The 20,012-nt window shown below is 38.2% G+C and overlaps 1 protein-coding gene across 15 annotated transcripts in view; it reads left to right on the top strand.

The window, feature by feature from the left end:
* Positions 1-20,012, top strand: part of CADPS2 (calcium dependent secretion activator 2) — a 312,438-nt gene that overhangs the window by 125,694 nt on the left and 166,732 nt on the right. For all 15 annotated transcript variants that reach the window (XM_062609680.1, XM_062609685.1, XM_062609684.1 and 12 more), the window contains one exon: positions 2,608-2,729. In XM_062609680.1, coding sequence (XP_062465664.1) covers positions 2,608-2,729 — 122 coding nt within the window. The remainder of the gene's footprint in view (positions 1-2,607; positions 2,730-20,012) is intronic.

Raw genomic sequence — 20,012 nt, 5'->3', positions numbered from 1 at the left:
GAATATTTTTGGAAAATCTGAGGTTGTGTGCACAATTTCACATTTCTGTAATCACACATAAACATATCCCTATTGTGTCTTTACATGCTTTACCCTAAATCGTAAAGTAACCAGCAAAATCCCCACTGAGGGCTGCTGCACAAGCATGTGAACAAACAGGAGATCTATCATGTGTCTAAACATTAGTATAAAAATTTATAACATTTATAATGTTGCGGTAGGAATGGGCCTTGCTGGCGAAGGTAGGAGACACCCATCACTGCATCACTGCAAGCAACAGGGACTGTTAATGCAAGTTGGATGTTTCCTCAAATAGCCTGTTTGCAGAAATTTGTAACATGAAATATCAAAGTAGTAGGAGAAGACTTAATCACTTATGTTCTTCAGCTGTTGGTCAGTTTCAGAAATAGACAAGAAATACTTAGGAAGCTGTTTATCATCTAATGAGCTAGTAAATCAGCTAGTGACAGTTTCCTTCCTAATGAAATGCAACTTTTATCATTGCTGGAATTCAGAATTGCTACCAAAGACAAATGTATTGTGCAATTAAATTGGAAAGTCAAGGAAAAGCATCAAGATAAAAAGGAATAAACATGAAGTCTGCATTCAACAAGGACATGTGTTTGGCATGTGGAAAGACCTTATAGGCAGTATTAGCTAGAAGGATCTCTAGTGCAGTGTCTCGGTGATCATTGGTCACTTTCATAAGTGCTTGAATTCCTGGACCACAAAAGATGGAAAATAAAGATGATTACATCATTTTCACTGACTGCTATTGTTATTTATAAAGGGTAATAGGCAATGTTGATAATTTATGAGCAATGTAAAGATCTAATAAATGATCAATGTCATCTGTCGTGGTTTAAACCCAGTCAGGTAACTCGTTCGCTCACTTCCCCCCCATTCTTGCCCTCCCCCTGCTCTCGGAGGGCCGGAGAGGAGAATCGAAAAGAATGCAACTACTAAGGTATAACACAAATCACTACTGCTACCACCAATGATAATAATGATAAAGGAAATAACAAGGGAAGAGAATACATCACACCACCAGCCGACCGATAACTCGCTCCCCCCAGCCCGACCAAGCTCCAACCGATGCAGTCTCCCAGCCCTTCCGGCTAACTCCCAGTTACATCCTATGACGTGCTGTGGTATGGAATACCTCTTTGGTCAGTTTGGGTCAGGTGTCCTGTCTCTGCTTCCTCCCGGCTTCCCCTCCTCCCTGGCAGAGCATGAGGCTCACAAAGTCCTTGGCCAAACCAAAACATACTTGTTATCAGCTCTGTTCCCAGGCCGAAAGTCAAAACACTGCACTACACCAGCTACCAAGAAGGGGAAAAATGACTGCTACTGCTGAACCCAGGACACATCTCACTGTAATACTACCAACCTAGTAATTCTACAAGACATCTAACTCTTACTAATGTCTGTAAGTTTTAAAGTACAGAGGATTTACAGCTATGGGTGAAGTCTGGCTTAACATGTTTGAACTGAAACAAACTAGCAAATATGCAAATAGCTTAATACCAAAAATATTTTAGTAGTTGCTTGCTGACCTAAGACATGAATTGTCTCTAATGAGACCAAAAGTAGCCATTACTTTTGTAATACGTAAAAACAACCAATGAATATTGGGGTTTGTTACAGTTCAGTTGAGGTCAACTTGTCTGATGATTAAATGGATTGTGTTTTTCCCAGTTTCTTCTCATAGGCCCAAATGGGGCTAGAAAGTAAAGCAGCTTTCCCAAAGCAGGAAGGGAAACCTGTCTCTCTTCTCAGATCTTCTCTGAATTAGAAACATCTGAAGTGTAAAAATTCCACTAATTTCACACTATGACAAGCTGTAAGGTTTAGAAAAGACTGAGAGCACTTGAAGTAGGACTGCGTTTTGCTCTTCTGAGCTATAACTGAGTAGTTTAGAGGAGATGGAAAAGCTATGGGATCTGCCAAGCTTGGATTTTCCCTGGTGGGGAAATTTCTCAGAGTGCAGCTGGTGTGGGTGACTTTTTCCCTTTCTCTTCCTCCCATCCCCATATGCGCACTGAACCTGACTGCAAGTACCGAGCTGGGAGAAGGAAAAGAGGTTGGTAGTGGGGGAAAAAAAATCACAGCAGCTAATAGCGGTGCCCTGACCTGCCTCATGCTCAGCACAACACCAAACTGCTTGAGATTCAGGGGTTGCAGCCACCAGTGTCACAGCACCACTATTAACCTTTCAAGATGTGATCAGTGTACTCGTCTTGTTTGCACTCTGACTTAGTAACCTGTTAATTCTATAAGTGCTTACTTAGGTGACTCCTTAAAAGATACAGACTTAGAACTGTATTTAGATGTTTGTCTCAAATTCAACTCCTGGCATTTAAGTTATGATTGGAGTCGGGTTTTGGTCATTATCGAAGTAGAAACAAAGCAAAAATTTCAATTTCTACTACGTGTTGTTGAAAGTGACATAAGAAGACAAAATTAAGGCTTTGTCTCAGAATGTTTGAGTGAGAGGTCTGGTGATTTATTTATTTATTGAATTTTACCTATATGGAGCCTAGTAGTGCAATAGCTGTGCTATGTAATGTTTTCTGAAGGATAAACCATTTGCTTTCTTTTCCTCAGATTGTTATAATGGAGGTCCAAGGCTTAAAGTCAGTCGCTCCCAATCGAATTGTCTACTGCACCATGGAAGTAGAAGGAGGAGAGAAGCTTCAGACAGACCAAGCAGAAGCCTCCAGGCCACAGTAAGCCACTCTGATGTTGCTGCATCCAGCATCTCTTTCCTTCTTATCATGGGAGAACCTAATGGACTATCTTTAACAGTTTTTACAATTAAAATTAATTGTGAAAACTCTAGGTTATGTGAAGGTTTTTTTACCGGGTAGTTATCTTAAATTCCTTCTGAACAATTGAAATACAAATAATAATTATGGTGAAATAAGTACTAAGTGTGAATACTGCCCAAATGAATACAATTGAACTATGTGTGAGGAAAAGAACTAGAGACTGCATCCTCTGAAAATACAAACCTCTTGATAGATGTTAGCCTGAGGGGATTTTATGTGTTCTAGGTTAATGTGCAGGTGGCCTTGTGGAGTGTAACTTGTACAACTGGTGGAAAATCAATGCTTGGTAATCAATCTTGACAAAGCTTACTCACCTGCCGAGCCTATTTCATTTTAAATTATAGACCCACTTCTTTCAATTAGTTTTTGAGGGAGACAGTCAGCAAACTGACTTGGAGGTGGATAACATCATGCCTTCTGTAGTTGAAGCACTCAGAGTGGCAAAGAGGAGTAAAATTAAGTGTGTATTTTGGTTGATTTTTCTGACCTACACACTGACTTCAGACACTTTTCTCTCTGTTAAAATGTCATTTGGAAGCTTGTGTAGATAACTTTCCAGCCAGTGTGTTGGTGTTTTACTGGCACCATAGTGTGCCTCACAGAAGACAATTTAAAAATTGCAGTTGTTATGGTATCTGAGAACATCTTCAGCAGAGCTGTGTTGGTAGTTTCTATTCCATTTGGGCCACAGATACAGACTTCTCCTAGGGAAAATTATAACCACAGGGTTTAATCTGCCTCTTCTGGGGTTGGAGGAGGAGGAGATCTAATTTGGTGGTCTTTCTCCTGGCTGCAGCAAATTCCCGTAGCAAGTAAACCAGCAGCCTACTCCAGTGATATATTCAAACAGCTTTGCAGAACTCTAAATATGTGGGACAAGATGTAAAATTCATTTGTCATAGTCCCTGGCTGTGTTCCGTCTCCAGGGCATAGGAATGCTCAGTCTTATCATTTGCATGTAGTACATGAGGAACTTCTAGAAGCAGCATGGCATAAGACGACACAGAGATGCACACATTGAAGCAAGGTCATTAGTGAATATGCAACATCCCCTGCTAATTTGTGGACCCGCTGGGGCGTTCTCTGGTAGCATGGGGCCCCATGACAGTCACAGGGATTCCTCATGGAGGCCATGTCTCCAAGTTGTGCTTTGTCTTAAGTTGCTCTCATACCACTGCCCGCAATGAGTACCTCCAAACTTTGCCTACTGTCACAATCAAGGCTCCCATTTCTTCTGAGTCTTTTCTCACCCTTGAACTTGTAAACTGCTGTTTTAAATGGTCAACTAACCTTCGATGTCATTGGTATGGGTCTTCAAATCTCACTAAATTACCTAGAATGCACAAATTCTTGAATCTTGGAAGTTACTCTTCCAGAAAACGGTCTGCATGTGTTAAGGGTTTTGTTTCTTTCTAGCCATTTCCAGATATAGTGAACAAAACATAGTAGGGATGGTTCATGGTAAAGTCATGGTTTACTTATTGCATACTGAGAGCTGAGAGTTAAGGAAAAGGTTGTAAAACCGATCAGAAGATCTATATTGTGTATAGATATATGTGGTAAAAATTACTAACAGATAAGTTGATTTTCCTACCTGTCAAATAAATAGAAAATTTGTGAAAAGGAAGTTCCAGAATATATGGAGTCAATACAAGAAAAACTGGAGTCTTTCTAGGAAAAGGAGTAACGTTGGGACCTGCTCTGAGCTTGTAAACATTTATTTTCAGACTCAACAGGTATGAGTTGTTTGAATATGGAAGAAAGATTACCAGCTATCCCATGTAAGTGATGTTGTATCAGAAACTTACTTAATCAGAAAACTCATATGGATTTGTGTGGGAAAAATTATGCATCTTCAGGAAATTGATGACTGAACCGTGCACTGGAAGGACAGACATGAGTTACTGGTGCTGCTGACCTGCTGTCCTACAAAACAGTGTAACATGAAGGGGCACGGCTGGTAGAGCTTTAAAATGCATCTCATTCTTGTGGTCTTCTGAGTTGTACTGTTTTCCATTTCTGGCAAGAGTAATTATGAGACATTGCATACAGTATGATAACGAGCATATAGAGACATGTAGCTTGTAAGCGTATATAGGAATGTAGTTTGAGGCAATGGAGGATATTAAATTAGACAAGCATGAAACTAGTAAATTATGGGCAAACAGTAAAGAAGATGGAGGAAGCTGCCTATGGAATGAGAGTTTCTGTATTCCACAGTTCAATTTTTCTCTTAGAGCCAAACCAGGTTTTCTTGATGGTAGCAATATTGCTTTGTTTTGATCAGTGGCAGGAGCAACTAAGAGGGCTTGGCACAGTTTAATCAGAAATTGATGCTGGTGGAAGAGAACCCAGGAAGTACTGTTATAGGCAGGGAGGAGTCCCCAAGTTTCAGAAGACTTAAGGTGTCTCTCTTTTTTTCTCTCTCCTATCCCAGCATGTGTCCAGTCCTTCTCAGATTGTTCTTACTTTTATGACCAACACATCCCTTGCCCTACATAGTCATCTGCCTCCTCTTGCCCCTCTGTTTCTTCCAGCACTCATCACTATTCCCTGATGGGCCAGTCAGTCACAGGGTAAAGATTTGGATGTCTCCTGCAAAGGGGGGTTTTAAGAAGAGATAAAAACAGAAGTGACTTTCTGCTCCTGTTAGTAATGGTGCTACTACTGGGAAGAGAGATGCCTTCTTTCCCCCTCTGTCCTTTGGCAGCAGTGGTCAAAGTCATGTAAGTAGAGGCAAGTGACCAGCTGGGCAAGCACAGCTGGCCCGTCTCTTTTCTAATACAGACAATACAAGCTGTGAGCTGCCCTTGGCTGCTGCCTGCTTTGCCTGCTGCTGGATCTGGCTCCTTCCTGAGATAACTTTTGGTAATGTCATTCTGATAGGATTGAAAATAATCAGTGAGGTAGGAGGATAAAACACAAAACACATTGTGGAGTGCAGGGAGGAAGAATCAAATAGTGTAGTTCAGCTCAAGTCTTCAAATCACTAGCAGTAACGTATTTACACTGGCAAATACCAGATAAATGAGAACATAACTTCAGATTTTATATAGAACGTGCAGCTAGAAAAGGGTAGCAAAGTGCTCATGCTAAGCATAGAATGAGACAGTGATGAAAAGTGAATGATTACCACCAGCCTGCTGTGGGAGACTGCTGACGAGAGCTCCAAATCAAGTGCTTGTCACATACTTTTTTTGTAGTTGGTTTATCATTTTGAACTGGTAGCTACATCTTTGAAAAAAGCAGTATAAAGAATTATTTATGCCCATTTTTTTTCATCTGCAAAACATTAGTGTATGCAGTGTAACGCTGCAACTCAGTCAAAAGTTTCAAAAGCTGACAGTGACAAGGAGAAAATGAAGTACTAGGATGAACGCGTTCAGAACGGAGTGCAAGCCAATGTGACCTTAGAGTGAAGGTGAATAGAAGCATGAGTCAAGTGGAGACTTAATTCGGATTTATCCACTATATCCAAAATGCTGAATATTTTCTCAACTATTTTTGTGGGTATTTATTTAAGTATTTCTCTGAATCCCTGAATGCTACCATAAGAATAATAAGGAAATAGGAAACAGTGTCCTTTCTTAAAGGGGAAAGACCTAGTTAGAGTCCCAGAGAGAAGAGCACACCTTTTATCTGTAAGAAATACTTTCTGGTTTCTTAATGCCTTTATCCCTTGTCTGCTTTCTAGCCCTTTGAATAATAATTTTTGTAAGTTTATATTGAGGTGCTTCATTTTCTTCTTTTAACAAGCTAAATAAAGCACTTTCGATGTGAATGTTACTGGTAGCAAATGGTCATTCTGAAATGCAGATACTACAAACCAGTATAGACTGACTAAGTCTTGGATAAGTTTGCAGACAGATCAGTTATACAGCTTCACATGCAAACCCTATAAAATTTTTATTACTGCCTGTGAAATATTTCTTCATTCCTTCCAGCTGTTTTCTGCCTTTTAGTCCTGCTGAAAATCCCTCCAACATAGCCTGTGACCTTTTCTGCCAGAGATCAGTAGGCAGAGCCTTCAGAAGTCTCCTTCAGTTGTGTGAAGCTTTGCATAACTTTGTTGCTGTGACACCACAGGGGGTTATCTTGCAAAATCCAGTGCTAATTTCATTTTTCAAATGTTACTGATGTGGCTTAGCTTTTAGTCTTGTGGAGTCTTGTGTCCATGTGTTCGCTTATCATTGATTTTTATTGATGATGAATATTAAATAATGTGGTGTCTTGAAAGTGTTGTCTTTTGGGTATGTATAATCATGCCTAAAGATAAAAGATGGGAACATGCTATCTTTTATCCGTACAAGTGACATTCTGTTGTCACATATTTAGGCAACAGAAAAAGGTCATAGCTTGCATGATGAGAAAATTTTAATGGAGCCAGGATATTCTTCATGTAAACAAGACAAGATGATCATATTTTGCTACCAGTGATTGTATAACCTTATAAAAAGGGCTATTATGTATTACAAGTCTGTGAAGAACACATAACTATCTGACCAGAGGAGGAAGGGAACCTCAGTAAAGACTGCACAAATTAAGTAAATGCTGCTCATATTATTTTTATACAATATTCTACCATTCTTAATTCCAGAAAGTATTTAAAGTATGAGTACTTGTGGATGCATCATTAAAGATTACTTAACAAAAACTCTGTAGAACAGCTTAAAAAAAAAAAAAAAGGAAAAAGGGGTTAATTTTTGAAATTTAACATGTCCTTAAACAACATGGTCACTCATAAAAAAAGAAAACTTTTTTTAATACAGGATGTCACCTAAGATGACCTTCCTGTAGGGAGAAAGGATAGACAACATTTATAACCTGTGTCAGTCATGTTCCAAACATCAGCTAGTTTTATTTCTTCATCATAGTCCCTGCTACTTTCAAATTTTTAGTTTTGATTAAGGGAAACATGGATGGTCATACCTACAACTGTCACGTAATCTGTGATTGCATGACACAGATGTACAGTACAAAAGGACAGACAAGGCACACCTACTCTTTTCACCTGCTACTGCTCTGATACATCTGCATAAATGAGATTAATTAATTATAGTGTTAGCTCTCAGTGATCATTCCTTATGTTGTTTACATGTGTAAGAATCCATGTTATTGCTCTTGCACAGAAGGAAAAATAGAATTAAAATGTTGTACCTGCCTCATATTCTTTTGAGTCTACAGACTAAGCATAGGAAGAAACAAGAGACAGTAACACAAAGTGTGTGCTAATCAGCTCGTAATCCAACTTGTTTATTGCTGGCAAGCCATCCAGCTCTCCTTAGGGTGGTTTTTTTTTCTGTTTGGGTGCTTATTTATTGAAATGAGTATATTTGCACATGGGATTTTTATAGAAGGATAGTGAGATTGTGGTTCCGAAGTGCCTGATCTAACTATGCTTGTCTTGTTGTTCCTATGCTTCCTATTCTATCTTCTGAGGATATATTCTCTTTGGGATTTAGGTTCTTGAACAGAGTCTTTTACTTAATGGATTTCACCAGTTCTTTTGACTATTATTACCTTTGGAAGTTTTTTTACTTTCAGAGAAGTGCAGGGAAATCCATTGTTGAACTTAAAGAATAACAAAGTAGAATTGTTCAGCCTACTTTTTGGCTTCCAGACTTTTTTTCTTAAATTTTATGCAACATTTACGAAAGTGAGGATGCATGTTAGAGAACCTCTGTGTATTATTAGTGAGATCATTTCAAAGGCTAAAGCCTATGAGACATAATTATGGTGATGGGGACAATGCTGAAAACTTGGTCATCTTTTCATAAGCATTTGGGAATTTTAGGGAAGTCATTGGGGTAATGATCATGACAAGAAACAAAGTATGTTTGCTTTCATAAACTAGGTTTGAGTTGCATAATGATTATTAGAATTTGCTCTAAGATTCATCTTTGTGTCTTTAAAGGACAAATTCCATCATGGCTTCCATCTTGTGTGGCAGTAAGTCTGTCTTTTTTGGATTGTCAATTCACAAAATAAGACTGAAGAAACTACTTTTCAAAAACTTGGATGCTATGAGCAAATACCATATATGTCAGTATAGTATCCAGCTGTGAAGAGGAAAAAAGAAATTACAAGTGGGAAATTATCTGGTGTTTTCTTTGTTCTGCAAAGGAAAAGATGGGGAAGAAAAAAATTCATTTATCCCAGCCTGTGTTGTGGATTAATGGTGGAAAATTTTCACAAAAGGAATATGGATTCACCTGAAAATTAACATGACAGTTTTATTCAGTTGTTCTTGATGACTAATCAATCGCTTGCTTTTTAAAGAAAGGAAATAATACCTAATCAGCTCAAATATAAAAAGCAATATGATATTCTCAAAAAAGGTACAGAATTTCTAAAATACTCAAGTTTCTATGGTCATTGATTACTATTAGAAGTTGTCTGAGATGTTTTTCACCTTTCTTATTGCAGAGAAATATGAATTATATACAGGCTCTTAATATTAAAAGAAACTTGAAATTCAACTGGATTATACCCAGAGCAACCTGATTTTAACTGGCCTTTCTCTCAGCAGGGTTTGAGCAAGGTCACTTCCAGCAGTTCCTTATAGCCTAAATGTTATGGTGATTCCATGACTAATTCTCAAAATGTTCTCCATAAGTCTGTCTGCCTGTGATAAAAGGGAATATTCACTTGCCAGATCAAGAAGTTTGGTATGGAAGAAATTGGGATGAGAGCAGGAAGGAGATAACTGAAGTTGGTTGCAATCTCTATTTGGATAGTTAGTAATAAACACAATCCTTCTGCCACCAGGGCATACCTTTTATTATTTTCTTCACTTTAATTTCTTTGATTGTTCTGTCTAAATCCTAGTTGTTCTCCTCGCTGCTTTGTGCTCAGCGTGATAATAATTGGCTGAAAGCAACCAGAATTTCTGCCCTGATGTGATGTTTGCACATCTGAAGACTGCGGCTTTGGTGCACTGCCTTCTGCTGCCACGCTTAGACCACAGGCAGAAAGCCAGTGGGATGCGGGCTTTATGATTAATAAGATTAATAACCCTTTTCATCTAATGTCAGTGCTGGAAGGAATAGCTGTTTCAGGGTGACTGTCCTTTAGCATGTATAATGACATTACATGTCTCTTGCAAGACAGATACCAGTTTTATTTCATAGTGCATTTTTGAATCCTTGGGGCTTGAAGATGTGTGTCCCACTGTTATCCATTTCACTATAACAGGGCTTAAAGAAAGACTTTACTCACTGCTTAATGTACATGATATATCTGTTTCCATTCTGATTCCTACCTGACCCACAGGAAATGTGACTAATATTTTGCAGACAGTAATAAGCATTGTTTAGCATTGCACTAAAGCATCTACAGATGTGTGATCCATCTTCAAACTGAAGGACATTTGGCTATGCATAGTGCAGTGTTGAGCCACAGCCAGTTAAATCCTGTGTAGAAGAAAAATGTTTTGGATCACGCTAAGGTTCATACTAATATAGCTAACTGGCCTCTGGATGGGTCAAGTGAAGGCAAAGGCAGCCTGTAAATTATCATGTAGAGGGATGGTGGTCTGTCTGAAAAATTATGGGGTTGGGAAGGATTACCTCAAATTTTACCTCCAGTCTCCTTCTGGAATACTCTGGTAGAGTGGATTCTCTTGTTATTCAAAGTGCTCTGCACCTGGCTCATCTTTTGAAAATTTTATTATTTTGTATGGGCAATACTGATATGAAAACAATTCCTTTGGATTGCTGTTGAAATGGGGCATTCTGATCAAATCAAAATTTACATTTTCAAAATATACCATCCTTGTATCTTGGTTTGAAGATACCTTTCAAAAATTTGCTTTTATTTGTTATTAGCAATATAATACAGGTATGTTTAAAATAATTGCTAAACATTTGACTTGATACAGTGTTTGAATTGTGTGGTTTCATTTAGTTTTGGTTTGTTGTTATGGTAAAGAGATTGGTTGAAGAAAAGGGTTTAAAAGAAATATTTTTTTTGCTATCGAGTCCTCTTCAGACTAAGAGTACTTTGTACATCTCAGATGCTCATGACTGTCAGAAAACTGGTTTTCACCCTGCCATGAACAGATTCTGCTGTCACTGTGTTAGTACTGAGATTCTGAGGTGTCAAGAGGTCCAGTACTTTTGGAATACAGAATAGTCCACTGAACAGATGAAGAAAAAAAATTATATATCTTGAAATTTCTTAATAACTGTATAGTATATAAGGTATGAGTCTCAAGGTTAATGGACCTACTTGAAACCAATACCAGCAGATTGAGAGTAGGAGGGCAGCAGAAACAAAGACAGAATAATGTGGACAGCTGATAAGAACAGTAGGAACCAGAGGAGTAAAAAGGGTTTCAGAGTGAAAGAGAAAGCAGTGTGATGCCAGATGGAATACTGAAATTTTCTTATTTGATTCCTAGGTCTTCCCTGATAAACGATGCATACTCAGATAGGTCAACTTTGTGTTTTCACACATCTTTAGATTGAAGTGACATCTATCTGCTTCATTGAAGTACTGTCAGTTTATCAATATTTGAACATATTAAAGGCTTAAAGTGTTGCACAAATACTAAATAATATGAAATAAATAGCATTTGCAACTTTTAACAATGTTGGGATGGATTCATAATTATCTTTATCAAGGCAATATTGAAATAAATATGGATATAGAAATTTCAAAAGCATAGGTATTCATGTCTGGCCTTGGTGTCCATCACCAGCCCCTAGCTGGGTTTGAAACTCAGTGGGAAACAGGAGTTAACGCCTCTCACTAATTCTTCACACAATATGTAGCAATGGTTCTTAGGACTTAGCAATGTGTCAGCCTTGTTATGCACCACTTCAAATCTTCACCCTGACTTGTCTTAGTTGCCTGTATTGAAAGTCAGATGGGAAAGCAAGGCTAAGTAATAATTTATTCATACCAGTTTATGTTTGTGATGACAATACTTGTCATAATAGCATTCTGTAGTGTTAGAATGCACTTTCCTCATTGTCAGTGTAGAAAGCCTAAATGGGTGCTTTCACTTAGTTGCTTATTATGCACTGAACCTGTCTTTTGGTTTTCCTTTCAGGTTTGCATTAGACACATTTTTAAAGAAAAACTATTCATAATTTTGCTTTCTTTTAACAAGTAATTTTTTTCAGATTCTAAAAATGTTTTATGTTTAAAAAGAAATACATTATTGTGCCTAACTCATTATTAGCTCTGTCATAAATGGGTAGAATTCTGAGCTCTGTTAATTCCTTTATTTCAAACAGTTATTTTTACCAAAAGTCAACCCTGAAAAAACACCATGTGATCAGATTATTCTTTTCTTCCTTTCGTATTAGTCTAGTCTAAAGAGGCTTTACAATACAGCATATACACCTAAATGTTTTGCCAAAGTAAGGATCCATTTGGAACTTTCAGTTCTTCAGAGCACAGTTCCAAGAAAGGGCTGCCAGTGTTTTGTAACAACCACCCCAAAAGCCTTTAACTGTTCTGGTGAATCCATGGTGGGGAGGAAATATATCACTTTTTCTACATGACTAGATTGGACAGTGACTTGACAATGCAGTCAGAAATCGAATGCCGAGTTACTTATATATGCAGGTACAAGTGCTTAACACCCAACTTTTCTGTAAGGGAAGTGCTCAAGAGATAGCTTGCTAGTCTGCATTTCAAACTGCTAGTGTGCTGAGTCAAAAGTTCCCTTAGAGTTGGAAATAAATGAAAAATGGTAAAAGAGAAAAAAAGGGTGAGGGAGGAACAGTATTGTGGACCCTGCTTGGGTGGAATGAAAGGTGATGCAAACAATTACATGGCCTTCCAGCCTTATACCAAACTTTCCCTTTCTTTCTGTACTTCTTCCTACTGTCATCCATCTCTGTAGAACAAGTTATCTTTCTCATGTGTATATATTTTGTAGTTTTAGGAAGATTTTGATGTGTTAAAACCATTACTATTTTAATGCTCCTTCACTAGCTGACAGCCTGAAAGTTTTTATGCAAAGTGTCAATGTTTTTGTAGTAGGGATTAAAAAGCAACGAATCTGCAGTTTGTAGCAAGATTTCTGCATAAAACAGGAGGATCACAATAACACAAGGCAGAACAGTTAAGCCATATAAAAGATTAGTTTCAAACTTTCTTTATACGTTACCTTTCAGCTGCAGTTTAATGTGCTTGCTCTGATGGAGGAAAGAATGTTCCTTGCATTTCCATCAAAATAATGAGCAATTTTCAAATAAGTATATGTATTTTTTTCGCCACCCCATTATAAGCATTATAGAAAGGTACAAGCAAACTCTTTCCCTTATGGTTTCAAACATGATTTCCAGATTCCACTGATGTAATGGAGAAAATATATATATATATGAAAGTAAAGATAATGGTTGTAATATTGCACATAAGTAATAATCATTGCACTATTAAATCCCTAATGCTACATAATAAACTTCTGTTGCTTGTGCAGTAACATTTTGACATCCTTTTTCAATAGCTTTCATTAAAGGGAGAAGATGGAATGTTCATATTGTTTTGTAAGCTGTGCAGAAGTCAGAAAATAAACATGCCTTTGGATTGTATGAGACAGCTGTTAGCATTAAGGCCGCAATTCATCCTGGTGTCAGTCATTGCCAGACAGATGCTTGTAAGAGAAAAGGAGATGCTTACAATGTTTGTCCAATTATTAGTGGAGAAGAGCTAGCAACAATTAGTACCAACTAATACTCTCTTTGGGAATCTCCATAAAAAAGCCAAAGTCAGATAAGGATGGGTTTGACTCTATTTTTGTTTGGCTGAATGGAGCCTTCTCATTAAATTAAAGATTTATTGTTAGATTGCTCTGGGGTAACTTGCACTGCTGGTACAGTGGCTTGCTTGCCATCTTACTTTTTTTTCCTCTCTCCATCTGTATATATTCAGTTGTAGTTAGTAATATGCAATACCTCATAAATTCCACATTCGCACGATACTTCACTAGTAGCAGAATGTTTCAGACCTGGATTTAAGGTGTTCTGAACTAAAGTATCACTGTAGTCAGATGTGTCAGGGAGGAGCTGTGTCATCTGTCTTTTTTGTTTCCTGGCCTTCCATCTCATGACTTGCACTATGAGGATGATATCTAACCTGAGGATGCTTATTTCTCTACAGTTAAAGTATGTTTCTAAGCAAAGTAGAAATAACAATGTTGATACAGATTCTTGAGATAGTTGAGACTTGGAGATGTTACACAGACTTCAACATTGCGTTTTCAATCCAGCTCCGCAATGTGCAAATATGAATTGCTGGTGAATCTTAGTCATGCGGAGCAGTTGGGTGCCTAACAAACTGGTTTTGGTTCATCTTCCTGCTCACTTCAGGTCTGTAGCTCATCTCTGTGTGGATAGGAAATAAGAAAACTCTTGTAGAAGACCACTTAAGGTGATTTAATGCAGTATTAAGAAGCCAGTTGATGTAGATTTAAATCAAGAGTTAAACTGAGAAAGATGCAAAAGGAAGCATGAAAGAGACCCATGGATTGTGGGATTGATTTCAAAAGGAGAATATTTCTGAATGGCTGAGGAAAATCAGTTCCTGATGGTGCAAAGTTCTGTGGACTTGCTATTTTGTCAGAAAGAGAATGTTCCAATAAATAGGGATGAAATAAAATTTCTAGATGTTTGCTTAGAATAATAAATTTTAAAACATTTGCTCCCATTGAAAACTGGGGATTTAAGACCGTATAAAGAAAAGTTTTGACTAACACAGACCATGATTAGAGTGGAAAACCTCAGAGAGAAGTTTGCTGCAGTTTCAAGCATATGAAATATGTTCCAAAATGAAGTAGAAAAATAAATTTCCTTAGAGAGGGTTCTGTGACACAGTGATAATCTTTAACTGAAATAAACATCCACATCTTTGCTGGTAGGGATCCTTTTGCAGTGAAGGGAAATCAACTTTGGCAAAGGAGTCTTTCACTAATTACAATATCAGCACACATACCTCTGACAGCAGTGTAAATATGGTGGAAAGACTGGGGCTTATGGTTGAAAATGATCAAACTTCAAATCATTGCGGTTTCTATAGTAATGAGTAGATGAAAGCAAAAATATAATATGTACATAAGAAAATGATGTGGCAAAACGAGAGCCTGAAGAGGCAGGACACACTTGTGGGGTGGGCTGATGCCAACCTCATGAAGTTTAACCGTGCCAAGTGCAAGGTCCTACACCTGGGTCGGAGCAATCCCAGGCACAGCTACAGGTTGGGCAGAGAAGAGATTCAGAGCAGCCCTGCGGAGAAGGACTTGGGGGTGTTGGTTGATGAGAAAATGAACATGAGCCAGCTTCAGTGTGCGCTCGCAGCCCAGAAAGCCAACCGCATCCTGGGCTGCATCAAAAGCAGCGTGACCAGCCGGTCAAAGGAGGTGATCCTGCCCCTCTACTCTGCTCTTGTGAGACCTCACCTGGAGCATTGTGTGCAGTTCTGGTGTCCTCAACATAAAAAGGACATGGAACTGTTGGAACAAGTCCAGAGAAGGGCCACGAGGATGATCAGGGGACTGGAGCACCTCCCGGATGAAGGCAGGCTGAGAGAGTTGTGGCTGTTCAGCCTGGAGAAGAGAAGGCTGCGTGGAGACCTCATAGCAGCCTTCCAGTATCTGAAGGGGGCCTATAGGGATGCTGGGGAGGGACTCTTCATTAGGGACTGTAGTGACAGGACAAGGGGTAACGGGTTCAAACTTAAACAGGGGAAGTTTAGATTGGATATAAGGAGGAAATTCTTTCCTGTTAGAGTGGTGAGGCACTGGAATGGGTTGCCCAGGGAGGTTGTGAATGCTCCATCCCTGGCAGTGTTCAAGTCAAGGTTGGATGAGGCCTTGGGTGATATGATTTAGCGTAAGGTATCCCTGCCCACGGCAGGGGGGTGGAACTAAGTGATCTTAAGGTCCTTTCCAACCCTAACTATTCTATGATTCTATGATTTGGTTTCTTTTAGGCTTGAAGTTGGTAAGTTTAGGTAAGTACATAGTAGTTGGTAGGTACATAGCCTGTGGTTAATGAGTGAGTGACACTGCAGCATGCAGCACTGAAACTATTGTTAATTTTTATTACTCCTCTACCAAGATCTAAAATAAATGAACAGATTATAATGGGACTTTTTAATTCAATGTGAACACGACAAGAGATCCACACTTGTTTTAACAAAAATTTTGCACTTCCTATCTAAACACGCTGGTCATGTTCACATTAGCAACAATCACTGGACAGGTATTCATATACCAGCAGCTTCTTCAAATCTGTGGAAATGACTCCTTTCCTGTTTTTCATTGCTTACATACATTTGGTAGTTAAAACATATGCTATTGCAAATATAAAGCATTAAATTTTTCTATTGTGTTAAGAATTATTAAAGATACACGTTTTGTAAATGGCCATTGAAGATATAACGTGAATTAATTTGCCTGTTCTTCCTTCTGGCTCCTACTTACACAGTACACTATCTCCATAGCAGAGTAAGCTTGAAATAAATTGCCTGAAACATACTTTGTCTCAAATGAGATCAAAATGGCACATATAACTTCCTTCTCTTTTCACAGAAAATCAAGTTGCAACCTACAGGTTCACATGCTCCCTTGTATGCAAAGTGAAAGGCACCTGTAGGATTTATTATCTTGTAGAAAATATTTAACTGTTATTGCTGTCAAAATATAAAGAAAAGTACCTTTTCTTTATGCTGTACTCTAATTCTGTTGTCTACGTTTTTAGTTCATACTTAAAAGCAGTCAAAGGTCAGTTGAACAAATGAAAGTTACTCAATCTTATGAATAATACAAACAATCTTTTGTGTGCTGGTCGACTTTTAATCAGCTTGTCAGAAAGATACTTCTTAGAAGTACTGTATTTTCTCCAGGACAATGTCAGGGTGCAACCCCAACCTTAAAAGAAAATACGGATTTGTCTGACCTATATCTAACAGCTTAGCTTTTAAATTTAAAGGAAATGTTCCACTACAGCTACTCCAATGAGATTAAGCAGATGTGAGAACAGGAAATACGAGCATTTCTATAGGTATTAATAAATACATTTGACAGAAGACAAATATGTTATGGAAGAAAAATGTTATAAATTTTGAGAAACCAAGTAGACATAATTATATTGGCACATAAAATCTATAAATTTAAATAAGAAATTACAGTAATGGCAGTCAAGATTTGTGTCATAATAATTACTGGTTTGGTATTGTTTCCATGAATTATTAGGTAACCTAACCTATTTTTCACAATTAAACTAAACAGCCCATTGAAAAGACATATAGTTGTAGAATAAATCACAAGAAGTATAGAGAAAGTTGACAGAATTTTACAGTGGAAATAACAATTCACTAAATTCCTATTTATTGGCTAAGTAAGCTATATTTATGGTTTTGCATTATATATAGGATTGGTTACTTGCAGAGTTCTTAGTCACAGATGATGTGGGACAGTAGCTTCTCCACAGCTGTTGCTTGCAATTACATAATAAGTAATTTTAAGATGATCTGTACACTGAAAATCTGGTATCTCTTTTTATCCTCTGAGATAGAGAAGCTGAAATGTGATATGTCTTTCAATGGAATTTGGTTAAGGCAAAGTATTATTCATAAACAGAAAGAACAAAGAGTTAATTTGTTGAGTCTGACGAGATGTTATAAAAGAAATAGCTAGGGGATGAATTGAAAGCTGACAGATTTTGAGCACCAACATGATTTTATTTCAGAACAACAAAGTGTATTTCAAAATTGGCTGCTTTATGTATACCTGCATGCTTTACTCAGTCTACCCCCTGTTTTGGATAACCTTAATAAATACTGAGTGTCTGGTACCTTGATATATTCATGGCACAATCTTTATAGCTCAGAATTTTGTTTTTAACAAAACAAAACTTTATTATAGGTGCTGAGAGTGCAAAATACGCACAGTAAGGCCATTTTACACTTAATTTTGTACTGTGAAAACAGACGAATGCAAATTGAAAATTTTTAGTAACAGCACTGTCCATATGGGTGAGCCTACAGCTGGGAATTCGATATTACACATTTTAGTTACACTTAATCTGACTTCCTCTTCAGTTAATGACTGACGTAGTAGTAGCATACGTAATAACATGCTTTTAAATGTACAACACATAGATAAAAATTTCTGTCTGGATTATTGGGTTTTTCATACCATTATGATTCTTGGAAGAAGCAAACTAAAGTAAACATGATATTGCTTCTATTAGGCTGCTTTCTCCTAACTTCTGATTTCAGATGGTGTGAAGCAATACCTATGCCACAACACAAAGCTCCTGCAGAAACAGGGTTTATGTTCTAGTAATCCACAAGGCATAAAGAGATGAGCTATGAGCCTTGTGTAATTTGCTGTGATATTGGCAGCTGAGAGAAATACCAGATGCCTGCAAGTAAGCGTCTTGCAAAAGAATACAATCCTAGATTTGCCTTTTCTAACCAAACATGATTCCTCATGTGTTCTTTCCTGAGAAATTGTGATAAAAGTCTAGGCAGTAAGATCTGTGACCCATCTGCTCTAGCAGATAACTTGCTTCCAAAGGCATGGTCATAAGAGGTTATGAAAGTCAGCTGAAGTCATGATCAGCCAGGAGGGTGAAGATAAATGCATGGAATGTTTGCACTGTGAACATTAAGCTTTAGGAATTGGTTCAGACTTGCTTTTCAGCCAAGGGTTTTCATTTAATGCTGCAGATGGAACAAGGGGTACAAGAAAGATATTATTCAAGGCTAGTGATCAGATCTGTGTTAAAGATGATTTCTAGTACTATAGGAGTGCCAACAAAAGGTGATGACTGCATGTTAGTCCCATCTGCATCAGTCTTTCATTGTGCATCTCAATGAGAGAAACAGGAAATTCTGCCAGGCTCCCTGGGCAAGGCTCAAGTGTGTCCCATCTCTCCCTCCCTGATCTGTCTTCCAGAAATGGAGCTGGTGTGTGTGTCTGGTAAAGTTGGACCACTTTCTCAGGAGGTCCTGGAACCAGATGCTGGGGTGCCCAGACTCTAGCACACGCTGTGGCACATACCTGCTGCTCAGTGACAGCCAGTGAACAGGCTGCGTCTCTTTGATTTCTTTTTTTCTGTCTGTGAGTTAGTGCTAGCACTAGATCTTTTTAGAGAGGGATTTGTTTTGTTATTTTAATAGGAGATGCCCTTGATTATTTGGGATATCCTGTCCATTGCCGTGTGCGCTGTTCAAGGCCTCTGGATGCTCAGGGATGAATATATCTTAGTGCCTGAGAGAGAGCAGCTAACAAAGTGCTTAGATTGTGTTTGCAATTGCAAGGCAGCATTCTTCCTGAGTAGCTGGATCTGAGGGGAAAGACTAAAAATACAAATATCCTTTATGAAGATGCTTTCTCCTTGAAATCTCATTTTTGTATTGTGATAAAACCTACCTCTGGGACTGCCACTGGGAAGAGTAGCAGGGCTGGGTATTGTCTTGTCTTGCAACTGCAGCGTCTATCATCAGATCACAAAACAGATTTTCTCCCACTTGGGAAGGTAATTTCATGTCAGAGTCCCTGTTTCAGTTACCACTTTGGCTCAGGCTAGGGCTATATCTACCACAGACAGAGAGTGTGCATCAGTCTAATCCAGACAAAGCAAAGAAGAGAGAATGTAACATAACGTTCAGTTAATTTTCAGTGACCCTCACTTCTGTAGTGTGGAATGTGTTCAGCCACCTGGCTTATACACAACCACTGCTTTCCTAAACCTCTGGTTTCAGTTACCTATGACTTTCTCTTGAAGTCTCTAACACATATTATAGAAGGACTTCTACCTATTAAATCCCTTTTGCTGGAGGATTGCTACCATATATGTTCATTTTCCAGCAATGCAGACACTGTAAATCATTCTTGAATGTAGAATAAAAATAACTGCTTTTGTAAATGAGGCCCTGAGATTTTTAGCTTGTGTAATATATGCTTTTACAGAGCATATTCTTCAGGCCACCTCTTTTCACTATTTCTTTAGTTTCTGCTAATCTTAATGTCTCTACTGGAAATAAAAGGAGAGAAACTGCAGCTACACTTACTTTTTGTGTGTGTTTTGGTTGTGCCTAGTAGCATAATCAGAATTTGTGTCATCAAAGCAATGAGTACCATGCACTTCTTTAGGGAAATGGAACAGCTTGTTGGAGGAAGTTGCAACCTAATGCTAACAAAGCAAGTGTCTTAACTGA

The sequence above is a fragment of the Pezoporus occidentalis genome, unplaced genomic scaffold (assembly GCF_034315485.1).
Source record: "Pezoporus occidentalis ecotype Australia unplaced genomic scaffold, CSIRO_AGI_Poc_V1 ctg14, whole genome shotgun sequence".
NCBI lineage: Eukaryota > Metazoa > Chordata > Aves > Psittaciformes > Psittacidae > Pezoporus > Pezoporus occidentalis.
This window is presented reverse-complemented; position numbering and strand designations above follow the sequence as displayed.